This window comes from Ochotona curzoniae, unplaced genomic scaffold (assembly GCF_017591425.1).
Source record: "Ochotona curzoniae isolate NIBS_2020 unplaced genomic scaffold, NIBS_Ocur_1.0 contig_430, whole genome shotgun sequence".
Classification (NCBI taxonomy): Eukaryota; Metazoa; Chordata; class Mammalia; order Lagomorpha; family Ochotonidae; genus Ochotona; species Ochotona curzoniae.
The window spans coordinates 26,438,317-26,460,243 of NW_024466219.1; the positions used below are offsets into that span (position 1 = coordinate 26,438,317).

The 21,927-nt window shown below is 40.8% G+C and overlaps 1 protein-coding gene across 3 annotated transcripts in view; it reads right to left on the reverse strand.

The window, feature by feature from the left end:
* Nucleotides 1–1,875: 1,875 nt before the first annotated feature.
* Nucleotides 1,876–21,927, reverse strand: part of EPRS1 (glutamyl-prolyl-tRNA synthetase 1) — a 60,700-nt gene continuing 40,648 nt past the window's right edge. For all 3 annotated transcript variants that reach the window (XM_040985696.1, XM_040985697.1, XM_040985698.1), the window contains 14 exons: nt 21,438–21,671; nt 20,497–20,759; nt 19,481–19,532; nt 18,035–18,244; nt 17,387–17,459; nt 16,120–16,199; nt 15,813–15,914; nt 15,184–15,339; nt 14,631–14,828; nt 14,051–14,224; nt 8,904–9,064; nt 5,999–6,077; nt 2,319–2,383; nt 1,876–2,230 (listed from right to left, as the gene is read on the reverse strand). In XM_040985696.1, the coding sequence (XP_040841630.1) occupies nt 2,080–2,230; nt 2,319–2,383; nt 5,999–6,077; nt 8,904–9,064; nt 14,051–14,224; nt 14,631–14,828; nt 15,184–15,339; nt 15,813–15,914; nt 16,120–16,199; nt 17,387–17,459; nt 18,035–18,244; nt 19,481–19,532; nt 20,497–20,759; nt 21,438–21,671 (1,998 nt within the window). In that variant the 3' untranslated portion in view covers nt 1,876–2,079. The remainder of the gene's footprint in view (nt 2,231–2,318; nt 2,384–5,998; nt 6,078–8,903; nt 9,065–14,050; nt 14,225–14,630; nt 14,829–15,183; nt 15,340–15,812; nt 15,915–16,119; nt 16,200–17,386; nt 17,460–18,034; nt 18,245–19,480; nt 19,533–20,496; nt 20,760–21,437; nt 21,672–21,927) is intronic.

A 21,927-nucleotide genomic window follows, 5' to 3' on the forward strand; every position in this document is an offset into this window, starting at 1 on the left:
TTAGACACAATTCTGCCTTATTACTTAAGATTATATAACTATGAATGCTAGACTTTTCCCCATCTTACAACTAAAGAAAGTTTATATAGCTACTAAGGGAAGAAGATAAACCATTCTTAACTGTCATGAGTCAGTAAGAAGCTAACAGAAAAACATTGCTATTTCACATTTTTCTTGTAAGTAATCTTACTGAGTAGGTGGAATGGAGATGAGGGGCAAAGTCATTCCAAGGAGGCAAAGGCAAGAAATAGACGTTGACAGGAAACCCCCTATGTGGCAAAGGATTACTGGATTAGTTAGAGATAAGGGCACATGAGCAGTTGAGTAGTGTGAGGCAGAATAGACCATAGGGTTCACATTTTATCTAATTAAATGATGGTGAGCCATAAAAGAGCTCTGATAAAGGAAAGCACCTTAATAAATTCTTATGGGGGAAAAAAACACTGAGCCACTTAGCCTACAGGTGTAGCCATGATAGAAATCCACACCAGTACCCAGGCCTGAAAACAATCTAGAGAATTATGATAGCAGAAGGATGTATTTGTGACTGTTGCTGAAGAATTATACTATTATAATAATAAGGGGAAGACAGAAGTGGGAGATGGAAGGGGAAATCCCTGTCCTTTGGAACTATATTATGAAAAATTTTAAAAATTAAGTAGTCCAGGACCCGGCACAGTGGCCTAACAACTAAAGTTCTTGCTTTGCACGTACCAGGATCCCATAAGGGCGCTGGTTTTAATCTCGGCAGCTCCACTTCCCATCCAACTCCCTGCTTGTGGCCTGGGAATGCAGTCGAGGATGGCCCAAAGCCTTGGGACCCTGCACCTGTGTGGGAGACCTGGAGGAAGTTCCTGGCTCCTGGCTTCAGATCGGCACAGCACCAGCTGTTGTGGCCACTTGGGGAGTGAATCATAGGACGGAAGATCTTCCTCTCTTTCCTCCTCTCTCCATATCTGAATTTGTAATAAAAATAAAAATAAATCTTTAAATAAATAAATAAAGTAGTCCAGAAAAACAAAAGATTCATGAGCAGGAAGGCCCAAAGGACATGAGAAAAGGATGATGATGGTGTGCTAAAGGGGCTGCACAAATAACTCTCATAATTTCTGTTTTTTGGATACAGAGTACATTTTGGCAATGCTGTATCTTCCAGGAAGGAAAGGCCATAGGAAGAAGAGGCCCAGGGTGGAGAGTGAGATGAGGTGTTTGGCCATGTGTTCCTGAATTGCTGATAGAACCCTCAAGGAAATTCAGTTTGCTGTTCAAGCAAATCTAGTGCTCAGACCTAAAGACAAAAATATGGGAGCTATTAGCCTATTTATGTTACTTCAAATCATGGGATGAAGCTGACTAGTCGAGTATGACAGTATAGTGCACAGCTCATCTAAGAAGCAAGCCATGGAAGGAAAGCCAGTGCAAGAAATACAACTAAGACAGACTGAGGGTGAAGGTAGGAGGGCAAGTCATAGGATTAATTTAATAAAAGAATCTCAAATAGAGTAGTCACATAGCAAAGCAAGAAGCTAGGAAGGAACATACTTTGTCAGGTGTCTGTCCAGTGAGCTCGGTGAAAACAGCGGTGTGGGGGGCAGAAGGGCGAGGAGAAACGCAGAGCAAGGAGGAGAGTGGACTGATGATCACGCTCAGAAACGGAGATTGCAAAGGGACAGAGAAGCTCCAAGAGAACTTTCCTTTTTTATTTTTTTCAACTTGCTTTTTAACTTTTTATAAAAGGGGCAATTCTGGCTTCCATATTCCAAGAACTATGGAGATAAAGGTGCTTCAAGATGGCACGTAGGAGGTAACTGGCAGTTCTGAGACATGCAGGAATTTCCAAATTCGGTTTCCAAAGCAAATGAACACATTAAGCAGTAATAGTTTATGATGTTTATTACTGGGGTTGTTGACAGAAAATCCTTTATTCCACTGTGAATTTAGGCATACGAATGGTTGTTTGTCACATGTGACCTTTTAGAACTTTTATTTAAAAAAATCATAAAACTGAGTCTGAGAAGATATCAGTACCAATTTTTTTTAAAAAATGAGGAAGGCTGAAGAGGGAATTTTGTCATATCCTTAGTAACTGCGACCAAACAAGGTGTAGAACTTGGCAGGATTCCTGCCACAGACGCATCTAGCCCCAGGCTGCAGCTCGCGAAGTGGTTTGAAGGGGATGCAAAGGCTTTTAGCTCCCATGGACGGAGCACCAGGTTCAAGATCTTGATCCCTGAAATGAAAAACAAATTATGAATTCCACTCACGCCATTACTTTCCACTACAGGAATTCACATGTTTTATTGGCTAACTGTGTTTACCTGGCAGTGGTCTTTTTGATCCAGTCTTCACACTCAATTTCCCCACAGAATGGAATCTGAGCAATCTAAAAAAACAACAACAACAAAAAAAAACACCCTCAGTACTCATTAAACCCTTCTTTCTATTCTATAAAGGAACATTTTAGCTTTCAATCTTCCAAGTAAGAGGGGATTCCTAACATTTTTCAAGCATATAGGAACTTTGCTAAGACACAGCAAAGAAGGGTTTCATCCTATGACTCACACCCACAGGGAAGAGGTGACAGCCATCTCCGCAGGCCGCTAAGCTGTCCCGATGCACTGGGAAGGGGTGACAGCCACCTCCGCAGGCCGCTAAGCTGTCCCGATGCACTGGCCACAGCCCAGCGGCTGAACAGAGACAAACTCCAGCTGCACCTGCTTCCCATGTCTGGAGCACTAACCATGCTACTATCTAAATGACCATGTAGGAGGACAAAGTATAGATGACAAATAGTAAACTGAGTTTAAAGTGCTATTAACAATAACAGTTAACAATCAGGCAAGGCCCAATTTATGCCAGAATGTTTTTCTTCTTCTTTTTTTAAGATGTATGTGAATATGTATGTATATATTTAAAAAGCAACATGACTGACACAGGGATAAAAAGATCTTCCACTGTCTGGTTCACTTCCGAAATGGCCCCAAGAGCCCAGGAACTCCATCAGGCCTCCCACATGGCCCACGGGGATTGGCAGGGGCCCCAAATGCCCAAGCAGACCAGAAGCAGTGTGGCTAGGAATTCAGCAGCACTCCAACATGGCATGCCAGCACTGCAAGAGGCATCTTAACTTGCATTGCCACAATGCTAGCACAAACGCCACAATGTTTCTAACATGCTATAAGTAAGGGAATCATTGTAAAGTTCAAGGTTTTTGGAGGGCAAAAATAATTTTCCATCAGGAAATAGATGCTCAATTTTCCTTCTTAGACCATAGAGAATAATAGAATCAAGATATGGAATTTTATATTAATTTAAAAGTTTACTATCTGCTTAAATATCTGGTTCTTAGTGTTTAGTAAAATGTTGGACTAAACAAGCGCTAAGATTTCTCCCAGTTGTGAGATCCATTAAATGGCGGAAGAGTATCATTAATACATTAAAAGAAAAATACTAGTTTTAAAAGCAACAGAAGACATTCCTGAGGTCTATGAAGGGAGAGACCTAAGGACTATTAGAGCCAATTGCAATATATTTTAAGTGTCCTCATCAAGTTTACAATAATTCCCAGCTACGCATTCCTGGCTTAAATTAAAAATGTCTTTTGCGATCCCTTTCCCTGCACTTGAGATTCAGTTGAGCACATTTCAGAAGCTTTCTGTAGGAAGTATACAGGATTAGGAAATCACAGAACACCGGATGTTCTGTCACTATTACACAGTGACAAAAGGTCAGTCAATTCTCTATGTTCATTCCATAAAAAAGGTGCTAGCCTAATTCCTCAAGTTCATAAACTGTTATTCTGATCATCTGCCTTAATACGGCAAGAAAGGGCAACAAACTTCTAGGCGAGACTTGAGGAAGCAGTTGGAGGGAAGGGGGCAGAGACGGAAATACAGTAAGTGTTTACATGAGTTTTAATAAACAATTTATGTAATATGCAACGAAAAGTGAAACAAACTTAAAATACAAGTTGGTAAATCATCAACATTTACATTTACTTATGTACTACTTTAGAATACATGTTGCTAATAGCTGTAGCAATTTATCTAATTTTAGAATAACAGTTCTGATTCCACTAATATCTGCAGATTTCTTTGACAGCAATGTATGCCTTGATAGTTACTTTATTGACTTATTAATTCTTATAAAATATCTCTAATACAGTTTGAGACAAAAATGACTCCCATATTTCTAGAATAAAAAAAAAAGCTTAGGGGTCAGTATGGTGGCATAACAGATTAATTCTCTACCTGCTGACACCAGCATTCAATATGGGTACCCGTTCTGGTCTTGGCTGTTCACTTCTTGAACTAGCTCCCTGCTTATGGCCTAGGAAATTACCTGAGGAGAGCCCAAAGCCTTAGGAGCCTGCACCTGCGTGAGAGCCCTAGAATTTCCTGGCTCCCAGCTTCGGACCAGATCAGATCCAGCCAATGTAGCCATTTGGGAAGTGAACTAGTGGGTGGAAGATCTCTGTTCCCCCTATAACTCTGATATCTCAAGTAAAATAAATAAATCTTATAAGAACAAACAAACAAACAATCAATTTTTTTAAAAAAGCCCTAAAATTATAGTTGTGGCTAGTGGGTTAGCCACTGCTTCCGATACCAGCATTCCATACGGAGTAACAGTTTGAGTCTGGCTACTGAGCTTCCAACCCAGCTCCCTGCTAATGCACCGAGGAAGTTACCGCCCAAATGGATGGCCTCTGTCACTCATGTGGGAAATCAGTACAGAGTTCCTGATTCCTGGCTTCACCCTGGCCCAACCCTGGCTATTGGGGCCATTTGAGCTATGAATGAGCAGATGGAAAATTTCTTAATCTCTTTCCCCTCCCTCCCTTCTTCCCTCCTTCCCTTCTACCCACTGTGTTGCCTTGCCTTTCAAGTAAATATAAACATGTCTTCAAAAATTTTTTCAGTGACTGAACAAGATACTGATAAATTACAGTGAAAGGAAAAACGCCCAGAATAGATGGCTATCCATCCTCTAGTCTGGCATTAAGGAAGATAACTGGAGTGAAATAAAATACTATGGCAATAAAGAAAAACACAAGACTAAATGCTTAAGAATTATGGACCTAAAGGGGATTTTAAAGTTAAGTATTATTTTGCACTCATTTTACAAATCAGTAATGAAGAGATACAAAGGGTTAATTTTTCCAGTTTAGGACCCTAAAACACAGCTTCGCCTTCTATTTTTATCATAATTCTTTTTTAAAAAGAAGATACACAGGAAACTTCATTAAACTGAGTCAGAAAAAAGAAATACATCTAGCATCATGTTTGTTTCTGCATAGTTTGGGTAACTCATTTAGATCTGGCCCATGACCTTCTCATCTGTAACCTGGGGACACAGGACTGGTTGTATATTCAAACGTGTGTACCAGAACACTAAAGTCCAGACATAACAACCCTGCAAATCACGATTTCCTTTTTCTGAATATTAAAAACATTTCCAGTCACATACACACAATACATAAAACCAGTGGAACCTTAAAGAGCCATGAGCTAAGTAACTAGAAAAGTCTATAGTTTTTAAGGATTGAAAAGAAGCCACTCCTCCTGAAATCCGGGCTCAAACTTGAGCATTACCTTTCCCTCAGGATACTCAGAAAGTCCAATCAATTAAGAACTGGGGAGGCATGTTCCGGGAATTGAAAGAAACTTAACTTTCCATCCTATTTTAAGACTCTGCACATTACATTTCTAAAGTTAGAAATATTCAATAACAAATACAACAAAGTCACACAGAATTAATATTTTTAAGCACTGTACTCAGCATGAAAGAAAAAAACATAATCAGTTTGTAAGTGTTATTGACAAATGCTGTAATAGTACAAGACTTTGGGAAGGTCATTTAGAAAGCTGAGTAATATACAATTTTTTTATATGTCTTGCTTGAAAATGAGATTAGGATCATACATAAGTTCAAAGAGTCATTAAATATGGTTTAATGAAGCATTTTCATATTTAAAAAGTTTCTAGAAGTTTCTTACCTTTCCAGAATCTAGAATCTTCTGAAACTCTTCCATTGTATCAGCTACAACCATATGAGTCCTAAGGTCTTCAGACGCCCTACCAAAAAATTGGGTAATACTTAATACTTACTTCCTTACAAATGTGACAGTTTTAGAATCTTAAGTGTTTGGGAAGTCTGCCAATCATACCATGGGTGACCATTAGTTTTGTTATTAATGTCAAATCTGTACTAACATTTTATTCCTATGCTACCTCCTACCCATAGGAGTCAGAGTTGTCTTTCAAAAGTGTGGTCTTAGTTTTCGCTTCTGTAATATTGGAAAAATATTCTAGTAAACCTAACTTTCACATAGAATTTTTGTAATAATGAAACATAAATGCATGAAAGCATTTTAACAACAATAAATAAATATGAGTGTTGAGATATTTTCCCACACTGTATAATTCTGTTTTATAACAGCCCTGGGGAAAAAAAAAACCAGAATTGAGTTTTAGTAATATTCATTATTCTTTTCCACATTCAAAGAATGACATTACACATGGTCCACCAGTGGGTAAAGGCTGAGGAAGAGAAGGCCTATTTGTTCTGCTTCTCTCTGAATGCTAAGACCATGTGAACTCCGTGACAGTGACTGCTAAGCATCCAGCACATGTGCTTCTTCTCTCCATCCATGTGACTGACAGACAATTAGAGGAGGCAGTGGAGGTGGTGCAGTAACATGCAACTGGCTAGGCTGAAGCTTTAAGGAAGCAGGCATGATTCCTATGCAATTTCCCACTTGACAGCAAGAAAACAGCCTGAAGATGACCATGAACTGCTTTGAACTTGTAGATGACAGTAAGTCCTAGGGCATGACCAAAGTCAAAGCAAATAGCAACAACAAAGCTTCCTGTGTTACCAGGGGAAGCAGAGTTGCCCCAGACCTGCACCATTGACCTCACTATTCCATAAAAGATTAGGGAAGACATTTCTTTAAGCTCCTCAACTTTGGTCTTTGTTGTTTACACCAGCTTTGCCTACTTACTTACACACCACTTCTTGAGCTTACCGTAAGCTAAAGCTCAGGCTGAGTGAAAAATTATAGTCTGATTCACATATGCGGAATGACCTGGACTACACACACCAATACTCACACATGCTTACAAAGAAAAAGAGGCAGAAACATTTACATTGACTCTATGTGGATAGTTGCATTTTAGCAGTTTTGTTTTTCTTTAATATTTCATATTATTTCATAATTTTCCTAAAGTGACCATGTGTACCTAAAGTGTAAAAACATTTAGAAACAAGAACTACTGTTAAATCAACTAAATATAAACCATTTCCCAAATACCTAACATGTAAAGCAAGATGCAAAACTTAGATGTAAGCCAAGGGGGGAAAAAAAAAAGGAATTTAATGAATTTAACAAAAATGTCACTTCTTCATTAATAATCTGGCAAATATTTATTGAATTCCTGCCTACCCATAACATATTTCTGGTACCACAGAAAACAAAACAAGCAAAACAAAACAAAAACAAGAACTCTTTTCAAAAAGAGTTTATAGAATCGCCCTCTTACTAAAAATGAGAGAACACTTTATTTTTTAAGAAAAAAATAAATGCATAATTATTCTAACAGGAAAGAAAACGTATCTTACATTAACAAACTAACTTACCAAACAAAATAGTCAATACTAACACTGCTTTTTACTGGGTGGGCATCCGGCTTAGCAATTAAGATGCCCACATCTCAACCAGAGTGTCGGAATTGAAGGTCCAGCTCTGCTCCTGCCATCAGCTTCCTGCTAACACAGATCCTAGCAGGCAGTGGTGACGGTTCAAGTAGTTCAGTTCTTGCTGCCCACATGAGAGGTCTGAACTGAGTCCCAGTGTCAGGCTTTGGCATGGGCCAGCTCCACAGCAGGCATTTGGGGAATAAAGCAGCAGGTGAGAGAGCTATCTGTCTGTCTTTCAAACAAACCCAAGTAATAAGAATCTCCACATGTGCAACTCCAATGTTTCTATTCTGTTGTGAAAAATACTCTTGAAACAGAACCACTGCACTATAATACACTTTTGAAATGTGCAGTAAGGGCAGGTAGCTTTATAATCTTTGATCTGTTTGAGCTCAGGTAAACCTCAAAAGGATTTTGTCAATTGTAGGCCCAACAAATACTTGAAATAACCCTCTTATTTATTATCTGCTCCATTTTAGAGCAAGCAAGCTGAAATACACAGAATAATTTACCTAAAACACACAAACAAGCACTGAAGCCAAGGCTAAAACTAGTTCAACTCCTTGCAACAACAGATTGGTTGAGGCCTAATGTGAGTTAGGCATTATCCTAACCTAACCGAGCCTTTATCCCAGTGGCATTGGGCATTTCTGATTTGCTTCAGATGGGCAGGAAATAATATCAGGTACTACATCTTTGTTACCAACGTTTTGGTGCCTTGCACCTTAGATCTGAGATTCTAGAAAACTCTCCAGAGGTCGGGGCGGCCCTGAACCACTCCCTCCAGTCTGCACCTTCAAACTCAATCTGGAGAGCCTTGTAATCACCTGGGAGCTCTTAACACCATGTTGCCAACCCCTCTCCCGAGCCTTCAAAAGGAAGGCCCTGGTGTTTATCAAAGCTCCCCTGGTGCAGCCACAGGCAATCAGCTGGTAGCCAATGCCTCAGTCCCGCACATTTACATACTGTAAAGGCCTAGAAAACTACAAGTAACCCAAATTAATCCAGGCAACCAGTCCACTGTTGTAATCGAGGTAGGGAGTAGAATACACTTAGGAAAAGATAAACTTGCGAGAGCAGCAAATTAAAGCAGTACAAGAGTTCACAGCGAACAATGACTTCCAGTTGAGGCAACCCAGTATTTCCTTGCTGCTGGAAGACTGGATAGGCACTGAACATGAGAGACAACTTCAAGGAATTACCTTGCGAAAAGGTTAGCCTGGATATCTTCCAAAATGGTCTGAAGTTTAGTCTCAGCTTCATTTTCAGCAATTGTCAGCTTTTCTCCAGTATCTCGTCTGACAGCTACAAACTGACAATTCTTCATATCACGTGGCCCAACTTCAAGTCTAATTGGAACTCCCTATAAAATATAGTTAACACGATAAAATAAACATATGTTCAGCTGAATATACAGACTTACTTTGTAGCTTATATTTGAAACTGTAGATCACAAAAATAAATGCAAAGGTATAATAACAAACAAAAAAAGACAGTATTACTCAGATAAACAGAAACCTGTTTCATCAAGGAAATAAACCTGGGGCAAGCATTTGGTGCAGTGGTTAAGATGCTCTTCAAGCCTCCTATTTGCACTGCAACGCCTAGGTTCAATTCCCAGGGGTACTTCAGATTGCAGGTTCCTGGTGCACGGCACTGGGAGAAGGCAGGCGACAGTTCAAGTACTTGGTCCCTGACATCCCTGGGAGACTTGGACTGAGTTTTGGGCTCCTGGTTTTGACCAGCCCAGCCCCAGTTGCAACAGCATTTAAGCAGTGAAACCAGTGGATGAAAGGCTAGCTTTTTTTTTATTAAAATTAAATTTTATTAAAATTAAAAATTTTTTAATTTTAATAGAAAAAACAAATACCTGCCTCAGTGGTTTGAAGGAAGCTCGTAATGGAGAAATACACAGGGACGGTCTAGATCCGTACTCCGAACTTTGCTCAAACAGCACACGTGGGACAATTACATTGCATGGTACATATGAACAGAGACACTTAAGACACCCCAAGCCACTGCAGGATCAGTGTATTGGCGCATCCTTGACCCCGACAGTGCAATGCTCTGGAGACACCATCTTTCTTTCACATGCATTAGAGCCACCTGGAGAGTTTGTTAAAGAACGAATTGCTGAGCCCTACATCCAGAGTTGCTTATTGGGCCTGCAAACTTACATTTCTAACAAGTTCCAAAGTGATGCTGAAGCAGATGGCTGGTCCCGGAACAGACTTTGAGAATGACTGTCTTTGATTTTAACAAGGAGAGCTAAGGCTGAAGTGTATGTAGGTTTAAGACTTAGGAATTCATATCAGCAACGGAGAATCAAAATCCTTAAGGCATACGGAGACTGCATTTTTAGGGTCCAGAATCTAACTAGATAAACAATACATGTTAACTTTTTTTTTTTTTAAGATTTATTTTTATTGCAAAGTCAGATATACAGAGAGGAAGATCTTCCATCTGATGATTCACTCCCCAAGTGGCCGCAATGGCCAGAGCCAAGCCAATCTGAAGCCAGGAGCCCAGAGCCTCTTCTGGGTCTCCCACGGGGGGAAGGTCCCAAGGTTTTGGGCCATCCTTGACTGCTTTCCCAGGCCACAAGCAGAGAGGTGGATGGGAAGCAGGGCTGCCGAGATTAGAACTGGCGCACATATGCGAACCCGGCACATGCAAGGTGAGGGCTTTAGCTGCTAGGCTACTGCACCAGGCCCAACCTTTTTTTTTTTCAATGAACCTAAAGATAATCTGAACTGTCTAATTTTAAATTAGTTTTTTCTATTCCCCAGCTGTAGGCAACTAACTAGGTTAAACTGTACTTAAGCAAGTGCTACACTGCTGGGAGAAAAGCAGCTAATAGCTGATGGGCATCCTAGGCCTGGTTAATGCCAAGTTTGGGTGAACTACACCAGTATTTCAGCATAATGCTTATTCTAGTATCCATGTGCAAGTGTGCGTGGACCCTGAGTTATGCAGACAGGGCCCCAGGTTGGCATGGGACACCACCAAAGCACGAGGCTTGGGAGCTGGGGCAGAACTCATGGCAGTGGGTCTGGAGCTGTGTGGGAGGGAAGAGCGCTGAGGGAAAACATGACAGCTGAGGGCTGACTTCGGGGGACTTCCACCAATCAGGCTGTTGTAAGCCAAAACTGAGGTTTTAAATGTTATTCTAGAAATCCTCACTTACTACCTCTTGAGAAAACTCATTTTACAAAAACAGTCAACATTTTAAAGGGAAATGATGGCTCAAAAGCAGTGAGCACGGCCAGCAGGAAATACGCTTTCCAGAAAATACCTGGACTTCTTAGAGCTATGGGCCAACAAAGCGAGGGCAAGATAAGCCTACAATAACATCTTGTGCCAAAAAGCAAGAGTGCTCCAAGTCGGAAAAGCAAAGCAATGCCAAAGGAACACAAAAGCCACCCTCATCAGGGCCTGCTGAGAAGTTAGACACTTTAAACATCAAACAACTGATAACCCACTGAACACAGAGAAGAGGCGGAGAAGGCGGGCTAAGAAAGGGGAAAGTATTAGCATTTAGCATTAAGATTTAAACCCTGGGACACTTCAACAGATGTTAATCTTTGATATTTTACCATTAACTCTAACAAAGTAAACTACAGGGAGCTCATACATGGATTCTGGATACATTCCTACAGATTCCTGGCACAAACATTTCAGTTTACCAACCACCTGAGATTTACTGATCAAAAACATGGGCTTCTGGGCCCAGCATGATAGCATAGTGGCTAATGTCCTCGCTTTCCATGTGCCAGGATCCCATAAGGGCACCAGTTCTAATCCTGGCGGCCCTGCTTCCCATCCAGCTCCCTGCTTGTGACCTGGGAAAGCAGAAGAGGATGGCCCAAAGCCTTGGGACACTGCAGCAACATGGAAGATCCACAAGAAGCTCCTGGCTCCTGCCTTTCGCTCAGCTCAGCTCTGGCCATTACGGCCACCTAGTGAGTGAGCAGAGGAAGGAAGATCTTTCTGTCTCTCCCTCTCACTGTAGATTTCACTTTCCAGTAAAAATTAATAAATCTTTTTAAAGAAAATTTTGCATATAAGCTATGACTAATACAAAGGTTATGAACAGAGGCAATACTCAACACTCAAATAAAGTCAGTCACCCTATCAAAACAGGAGAGTTTCAGGGCTGTGGTCGCCGTGGCTGGACGGACGCTGGTATGGGTTTGCTGGTCTGCTGGGAGTGCACAGACACTGGCACAGACCTGCTGGTCTCTTGGAAGAGGGCAGGAGCCCAAATCAGAGCCAACAACACTTGCAGCTCCAGGCCAGGCTCCTCCGGTCACGTGTGCAGAGGCGGAACAGAAGTGATGGCAGTGAATGTGCCCCGCCAGGGTACCACTGGGGAGAGGAGTCTGTTCTTTATCCCCCTTACAAAGCAGATCTACCCCAACACTTCTCCACTGTTACTCTTTCTTTCCATAGCAGCACTCAGAACTCTCATGATATTAGCCAGTGGGGACTTGTCGTTGTGTCCACCGTGTACAGAAATCCAGGCAGGGCCCAGCCAAGGGACAGACAAGACTTTTTCCTCCATCTTCTACATGGTCAACTTAAAATAAAAAGTCCACTCTGGAGTCAAACATGGAATTTAATTCCACTGGTGAAGATGGAAAAGAGGGGCTCTCAGAGCTATTTCCCTACCCCGACAGATCCCCACTGGGGCACCTGAGCGTGTGGGCAAAACTGATGTTCTTCAAATTGGTGCAGGTTTCCTGTGCACTGTTGCGTTCCGGGTCAGGTGTTAGTCACTGGCCCACTTGCAGAGGTGAATGAGGCTGGATGTCCATCGCTCTAACATTCTGCCTGTTTTCCCAGACTGTTTCAAGAAACCTTTGACCAGCATGTAACAGGAAATTCTGTGGGGCCCCAGGGCTCCATACTTTTTGAAATGTCCTTTGTGGCACCGGAAGTGGCTGTGTTGAGTAAGCGTCTCCTGTGCGGAATGTGCGTGCTGCGTGGACCTGCACACTCAGGTTGCGGTCTGCCAGTAGACAGAAGTGTGCCATGTCAAGTCCAGGTGGTGCTGCCTCCCTTGCCTCTGTGTGGGCTGCGTGGTGTCTGAAGCTGTGTCCCGGGAGGAGCAGCTGGTCAGGGGGAGCTGGGCTCTAGGGGAATACAGCTGTCCCAGCATCGGAAGAAGGCGGCTGACAAGTTTACATCTATTTTCTTCCAACTTTCCTCTTTTGACATGAACCCACCCCATCCCCCCAGCACTTGGGTGCTTTCAGATTTCAGAGTCTCGGGCAGTGGACATAGGGAAGCTCTGCAAGCACTGAGCTAGACATGCCAGCTTCGGGAGGAGTGCCAGATCATGATGGAAAATTACTTCTGGATCCTTCGCCCACCTGACTGAACAGAGGGGCTCTCCCCTCCCTGAGAACTGCTGTGCTCTCCTGTGAGAGCACCTGTCTGCCGCCGTAGCTCAGAGGCGAGCCTGGAGATAAGTGAGGCATGGTGTTGGCGCAGTGTCCTGTCTGAGAGGACTCCTCGTAATTGCTGAGTAGCTGTTACTGCTGCCCTGAGCTGGGGCCCAAGGGCTGGGAAATTTGTCAGTCCACCTTGCCCCACCATTTCCCAGCTCACCAACTGTCGGGGCAGGAAGTGCTGTGTGGCTTGTCCCCTAGCCCGCCCCCTGCACGCTGATCCTGGTCCCCAGACCAATGAGTTTACCTTTTTGTTTTGCCAATTTAGCCAATGGGCCACCCTCTGGCCCGACATCTCCTGGCCATACCATCTCATGTATGACTTTCACATCCTCCCCAGGATTCTGTGTTTTAGCCCAATTTCCTTCTCCTAAGTTCCTATCGAGGTTTCTCCCATCACTTCCAAGGAGGGAACAATAGTTACAGAAGCATTTGCGCTGTACAGAATCTGCTTTTATTTCCCACCGTTTGTCTCTAGGGTTGAGACACCTGAACACAGGCAGAGGGCCGAGGCTGGGCAGGGCTGTCCCAAGTTGAGGGGCCTCTCTGCATTTCCCTGAGACCTCAGAACCTTCTCTGTGAACTCCACCTGCCTAGTTCTCCCTTTTAATCCTAACTCTTCCCACATCACCAGAGAGGAAAAGCTCTTTGTTCAAAATGAAGAGAAAACATAAAGCATATTATTTTCTTTAAAAAAATTTTTTTTAAACCATGAAAAAGATATTTTTAAAGAAATTTACCCAGAACATTAAAGTTCACTATATTAAGTATAAAAAAAATAGGAAAGTTTCTGGAAAAGCCTCAAGTTTTATAAAAACTTGTGTAGGAGAGAAAAATCTAACTCCAAACTGCTGGTGTGGGTGTGTGGGCGTAAAAGGCACAGGTGACGACTTTACCTTGAGCTCCCAGTGATTGAATTTCCAACCTGGTGAGTAATTGTCTCGCAAGTCAGCTCGGACGCGAATGCTAACACTCAGCAACCGCCTTCGATAATCGTTGCACTTTGCAACCAGAGCTTCTCTGTCTTCTTCAGAGAGTGCATTTGTAATGCCACAAGGAATCACCACCACCTAGGACCCAACAGAGTGATCCAGGAAAATATGCAAGCTTTATAACCAAATACATGTGAGTTCAAACCTACCAGTGACTGTAAACCAGCACAAATCAACTGTTGTTGTTTCTCAACTACAATGATGTTTAATTAGCCACATAACGCTTATCCATAAATGCATTTTCTGTGACTTACTATTTTTCATCTAACCAGAATAATTTCAAAAAGTTAGTTCCTCAAAGTTTTTTACATAAAGTAGCTTAAATTAAACAGAAACTAATACACAGTCACACGACACTGAAGTCTAAGCTGTATTTCATATTGTTTGCTAGCAACAGGATGTTGGCATTTCTGAATAGTATTCAGAAAATTACTCTTTCAAATTTTATGTGAAAAATATGGAAATGATAAACAAGCGATCTTACCTGGACAGAGGCTACCCGTGGTGGTAACACTAAACCCATGTTGTCGCCATGAACCATGACCATGACACCAATAGTCCGGGTTGTCAGACCCCAGGAGCACTGATAGGCAAACTGCTTCTCCCCCGGCGTCTTTGGATCTTCAAAAACTATTTCACACATTTTGGAAAAATTCTGTCCTAAATGATGCGAAGTTGCTCCCTAAAACAAATACAGCATTTTGATGGCTTTAAATAACAACTGATCTATTTTATCTTCCTTTATACACTAAACAAAAAGCATACCCAATATAAACCAATATAACAAGTAACTAGAATAAGTCAAATAAAGAAATAAAAAGGACGGTATGAAGTCACTCTGGTCAGTTCCTTTCACAGGAGTAAGTTACAAGCATGCAAAAAAAAGCTCTGGTTTCAGGATATAAGCTGCAACTTAAATGACGGAAGAAATCTGCTGAAAAGCACAAAAAACTGCTGCTCCAATCAAGACAGAAGAAATTGCTGAATCTAGTGTGAATTCACACGGTCCCCTTGAGCCACAGGCAGCAGCTCTGTACCTGGATCGCTCTTCCACTGGAAGATATAAATGCTTCTAGTGTAGTGGTATAGTCTCCTCCTGCAAACTTCTCCTTCTCAGTCTTTCTTCCTTTTACGACAGGAATTGCCAGGAGTTCTTCATAGACCCGAACGTATAAATCAAGTATCTGCAAGACCTGCAACAACGTTTACATGTCCATGTGCTCAAACTCAGGGCATATTCAGTGATTGTAGATATGTAAAATCACACTATTTAAGACTAACTGTGTGAGAAAAATAGCGGAAATAACTAAAACTTTTTTAATGGGGAGACCACAGCAGCCAATGTGAACTTATTCAGCAACGCGGTGTGAAGAAAAGCTGAATGTTTTTAAATACATGAATTCAGAAGAGAACGTGTTTATGACCAGTACAGTCACTGCAGTGAAAAAAATCTCAAGATCGATTAACTTCAATCATGAAATTATCACTTTTTCATGCAGTGCAAAAACATGACACATTTATTAATGTCAGCGACCGCCTTATCAAATCCATGTGGATATGAATTTGTCTGATATTTCTCTTAACAGATGTTACACAGATTTTAAGTCATCCAAACAGAAAGTAGAGTCTGAACAATGAAACGGAATGTAACTGACATTTTTCATACCTCTTCTGCTGCTTCTTCAAAGGTAGCGAACGCGCTGTGTCCTTCCTGCCAAAGGAACTCACGGGTACGCAGAAAAGGCTGAGGGTGCTTGAACTCCCAACGCTACGGGGCAAGAAGACAATGTGGTTATTAGCGAAAGCTCTTTAACATTTACTTCACAGGCTAAGTAATCAGAAATCCTAACCCAAGGTACTTAAAAGAAAAAAATTTTCCTACACTCAATCCTTCAGATTTGAAAATGAGGAGGAAAAGTGTAGCTTTTAGACAATAAGGTAATGGGAGACTGCGGGAGAGGATGTGTACGTACCACCACATTGCACCACTGGTTAAGCCTGATGGGCAGGTCTCTGTGTGACTGCACCCACTTGGCATAGGCAGGATACATCACTGGAAAACAGGAAAACAGACCGTTCTTTCTCCTTGATGGCTGGTAAGAATTAGACCAGCAACAAAATTAATAGGAATTACAATGTGCCTTGGTGTGATTCTGTGTCTAGTATCTGTTAAAGCTAACTAAAGGGTGTTACCATCTACTTCATTAATGCCTTACAAAAAAGACAAAAACCTATTTAACTTAGGCATGTTTGTCACGTGAGTTACATTTAACATTTGATTTCTTTGCTTTTCATGTTTTACTTTTAAAATCACCACTCTATTCCAAGCCCTTTGTCAGATTCTTTGCATTCATCAACCTATTCAAAGCTCACATTTAACACAAAGGGAATATCACATACTCAATTTTAAAGTTGTGGACGTTAAATAACTTGGCCAATTCAGCAGGGTTATGATTAGACCCACTGATGCCACAACTCTTAGCAGTATAAAGACTTGCCAAAGTCTTTATCTTTGCCTACCTTTGATCCATAGTAAGTAAAACAGAATGAAATTTGACCAATCTAATAAGAGAAAAAGAACACTGGATACATTAACTTCAGTGATGCATTATACAAAAATAGAGGTAGATGTATCCAATAAAAAGCAAACAATTCTTAACTATAAGGATAGATAATTACTTCTAATACATTATCAAACTCCAAGGGCTCAAATGACACTCCCTTTCACCATATTCCTTTCACTATATTCACTTTCAGGAAAATGAGTGAATTTTTCGGAGGCTTTATGGACAAATGGAGATAATAATTTCCCCTCCCCACCTTCTGACAACCTGTTGCGAAGACAACATAAGATGATATAAGTGAAATTACTCAGTTATCTACAAAACTTGCATGGATGTACATCTATTTATAAAAATCAGTAAGAAAATTGGTAAGTAATATAGCATAAAGCCTTAGTATTTGCAATTTTATAGTACAGTCTAAATAAAATTTCTTTATAAGTTCGAAAAACTTCGAGCAAAAATAAAATGAAAGTGTTAAAAAAAACTATCCAGATGATAAAGAGCTCTGTAGTGAATATTATATAAAGAATTCTGTACAACTTACATTTGCAATCAATTTTTATCAACATTCATTAAACTTTAGCTCCTCATCAAGGATTATAAATGTCATAAAAGACTGAGATTCAACTCTACCGTTGCAATGAGGTCTTTTCTGTACTCCAAGACTCACTCTCACCTGTTTCACTGGTAGGGCGAATGGCAATCGGCTCTGCCAGCTCTGTTTTGCCAGATCGTGTGACCCAAGCAACCTAGTAAGACAAAGTCATTTTTTATATTTGCTTTCAACATCACTCTAGAGGAATAGTATAAACTCATGAAACTTCTCTGTGTCAAGTTTCCTCAACATTAATTATGCTGAGAAGAAAGGTATAAATTAGTAAGTTGGTATGAGAAACAGAATCATAACTTCTGATAAAAATAAAAATACATTTTAAAACAAAAATGAGTTTACAGTTCTCCAAAATGCTTTATTACTCATTATTGAAAATACGCCCTTTACGGGGCTGGCATTGTAGCCTAGTAAATTAAGCTGTTATCTATGATGCCGGTATCCCACATGGGTGTCTATCCATGCCCCGAGTGTTCCACGTTCAATCCAGTGCCCTGCTAATGGCCTGCAAAAAACACTGCAGAAGATGGCCCAGGCCAAGCCGTTGCAGCCATACAGGAAGTGAATCAGTGGAAGGAAGATCTCTTTCACCATATATACAACTCTGACTTTCAAAAATAAATGTTGGGAGGCGGGGCAAAAAGAAAATAAAATATACTCATTAGTATGAAGAAAATTTAAAAAAAAATTTTTTTTTAAAGCAAGTCAACTTACCTCAGGGGCAAAGTCAGCAACATGCGTCTTCTCTTTCTCTAATGCACTTTGAGACACAAATATGGGGAAATAGCAGTTTTCAACACCAAGTTTCTTGATCTCAGCATCAAAAAAGTCCTTGATGGATTCCCAAATGGAATATGCCCAGGGGCGAAGAATATAGCAGCCACTGACATCATAGTATTCAATCATTTCTGATTTTGTGATAACCTTTAAAAGAAAAATGGTCTGTAAATCCTAAAGAGGACAAAATTTTCTAATAAAAATGGCAAGGACATGATAAAATTAAAATTAGGGGGCTTACACTATTCATACATTCACTTAATGGAGAAGATCATGGAAAAACAGACCTTCCTATACTGAGAAACATCTAACAGGGTTCAAAATGCTTAAGAAAACCTGAACTCAAATCTTATCTTTATTACTCATCATCTTTAGGACTTCGAATTAAAAATTAAAATAATGAGTATCTCATAAAAGTGCTATTTTTATTCAATGCATTCCTCCCTGGTATGGACTAGCTATGCTAGTTACAGGACACCATACCTCTCTATCCTACATACAGATACCAAAACCCAAGGACGCTTCCGTCTGTCATACAGATGATCACCTGGGGCCGGCATTGTGAGGTAGCAGGGTTGAGATGCAGCTTGTAATAGCAGGACATATTGTAGGAGTGACAATTTGAGTCCTTGCTGTCCTGTTTCAAAAGGCAGCAGAATATGGTCCAAGGGTCTGGGTCCTAACCACCCTTGTTAGAGATCAAGACGCAGTTCATGCCTCTTGGTATTAACCTGGATCAGACCTGGACACTGTGGCCATTTGGGGAGTGAACCAGCGAATGCAAGAGTCTCCCCCTCTGTCACTCTGACAATAAATCTTTAAAATACAAAATAAAACAAATGGTCTCCTATTTGCATAAAACCATAATTCTCCCATATACTTTAAATCATCTCAACATTACTTGTAAAAATGTAAAGAATATGTCAGCTGTTAGTGTATATTGTTAGGAAAATAGTGACATGAAAAATATCAGCAGCTTTTTCCTAAGTATTTTCTATCTGCACCTGGCTGAACCCACAGACGCACAACCCCCAGAGAGCCAACTGCACTTTATATAATTTTCCTCTCTATTTTCTCCCCATCTTTTTAACTTTCTAGGTAATATTTTAGGTTTACACTACAATAAGACTTAATACTTAACCAAAACAAGAAATCTAACAAGTAAGAAGCAAAAGGACCATAGATTAATGGCTATGAATAATAACGGAATAGAAAAAAAGACCATTTTATGTGATATTTTTAAGACTATGGTATGTTAATAGATTATACTGCATCATTAAAGACTTTATACATTGCTACTGTTAACCTTGTGTCTGAGTTTTATAATCTAAATCTGATTTTGAGAAATTTAAAATATTAAGTGTCAAGTGAATGCACACTCACCTGGGAATACCAATCAGCAAGATTTTCTTCCTTTTTTGCCTCAAGACCCAATCTGTTAAAAAAAAAAAATTCCTTCACTCAGCAATTGTTTCTAGGTTGTGTTTTAGTCCATTTTCCAATGCTCTAACAAAATAAGCAGGTCAAGGAAATCTATAAGAACAAAAGCTTAGCAGGTTCACGGTTCTAAAGGCTGCAAGCCCAAGAGCACGCTGCTGACATCTGCCTGGCATCTGGTGAGGCCTTCCTGCTCAGCCTAACATGGTGGCATGGGGCATCACATGGTGTGGCAGCAAGCATGTGAGCGGGGCACTCTGTCCTCTTCTTACAAAGCCACTAATTATCTCTTAAAGACCTAACTCTAAATGCCATTAAAATATGAATTTGGAGATTAGGTTTCTAATAGACACACACATTCAAATAAACCTCTAAATTCTAAAAGGACGCATTTTTGTTTACTGTGTGCTAGTTCTGTAGTTACAGGCTCTTTGTTTATTCCTAAACATTTCCATCATTTCATAAGAGATAATGAGATGTTCTCTGCCAAGAACTAGGAAAGCCAAATCCATCCAAAAACTACACTTGTAATGCAAGTATCTCTTTCATAAAACTCTTTTTAAGGTAACCTTTTGGGGCCTCCACTTGAAACATAGGCATCCCAACTTGGGGTGCCAGTTGAATTCCCAAGTGTTCCACTTCTGATTGAGCTTCCTGATAATGTGTCATGGGAGGCAACAGGAAACGATTCAAGTGTAACAAGTCCCATTATCCATCTGGGAGATCCGGACGGAGATCTGGTCAGAGTTCCAGACTCCTGGTGTTGGTCAGTCCAGCCCTGGCTGTTACGGGCAATTGGAACCATGAACCGATGGGTAAAAGATATATCTGTTTCTATATACACAGCTCTTTCCAGAAGATGAAAACCGATCAATAAACTAATAAACAGTTTTCTAAACCTGAAGAGTTGAATCCATTTAAACCTGTCTCTCATCAAGTGAGGCCTCCACGTTTTATTTTACCTGGTCTGCTTCTTAGGCCCCTGCCCTTCTCCTGCTCCACTGGATGACAGCCCACTTCCTTGGCTTTTGGAAGCATCTTTCTTTTGGCCATCATTTTGTTTCTGAGGCTTATTTTGCTTTTCAGACTTATTTTCTTTTTCTTTCTTCTTCTTGTCTTTGTCCTCAGCTCCAGTGGCAGACACAGGCTTATATTCCACACCCGTGAGGGACTTATACTGTGCCTTCAGCTGCAAGAGTTCCTGTACGGCTGCATCTATTTGGTCCTTTAGTAGAAGACAAGACAGTATTTAATTCAAATCATGGCCTAAACACCCAAAAATAATGTCTGAAGCTTAAAAAGCATGTGATCAACCAGGACAGAACTATGCATGAGTAACTGGTAAAAACAAAACAAAACAAAAAAAACAGATTATAACTGCACTGTCCAAACAGTAGTCACTAGTCACATGTGGCTATTCAAATAAAAATGAACTCAGTTCTTCAATCCCAGCTGTCACATTTCAAGTCTTTAAGACTCCTATGCGGCTAATGACTGTTATGCAATATTCCGTGATCATACAAAGTTAAGTATTCCAAAGGCATCTAAACTAAGAGCCACTGAATTACACTAGGTTGAGTACTTCACAATTATAAAGATGATAGTAATTGAGTTTCCATATTGCTTGTTAAACTTTAAAACTTATGATGACTTAACTGTCTGCTCACATGAACTTGTATCAGAAAAAGTCCTACTCACGGGACTGGCATTCTGACACCACATACTAAACCACTGCTTGCAACACCCACACCCAATATTGGCGTGGCCAGTTTGAGTCCCATCTACTCTGCTTCCCACCCAGCTTCCTGCTAATGCAGTCTTGGTGGCAGCAGGTAACAGTTCAAGTGCTTTGGTCAATCAAAATGCAAGAAACAAAGGTACACAAACAGAATAGCATACTAACTTTGGAGGCTTTTTCCGCTTTGAGTTTTCGAACTACTTCCCCTTGGCAAGCTACTCTGTCAAACAGTGCCTTGGCGTCTGAAGTTTCTGGGCCCACAGGCTCAGAGTTCCCAGCAGGTTTTGAATCTGTGCTTTGAGACAAAGGGGGCTGACCAGGTACATACTCCTTCCCAGTTTTTTCTTTATACTCAGCTTTCAGGGACAGCAAGCGTTCTACAGCTTCGTTAACTTTAGCCTGAAGTGAAAGAGGAAAAGAAACAAATATTTAATATTTCCTGAGATATTTGAAAACTTCAATGTCACTTTAAAAATAGCATTATCAACAAAATACAGTCAGCCACCCGTATTTACGGGAAATTACGGATTCACTCAACTACGGAGCAAAAAAGTTGGAAACAAAATCTGAGGGGCCAGCATGGGTGCTGCGGTATTTGAGACCACTGCTTTCAGCACCAGCATTCCACATCCCAGCACTGATTCAAATCCTAGCT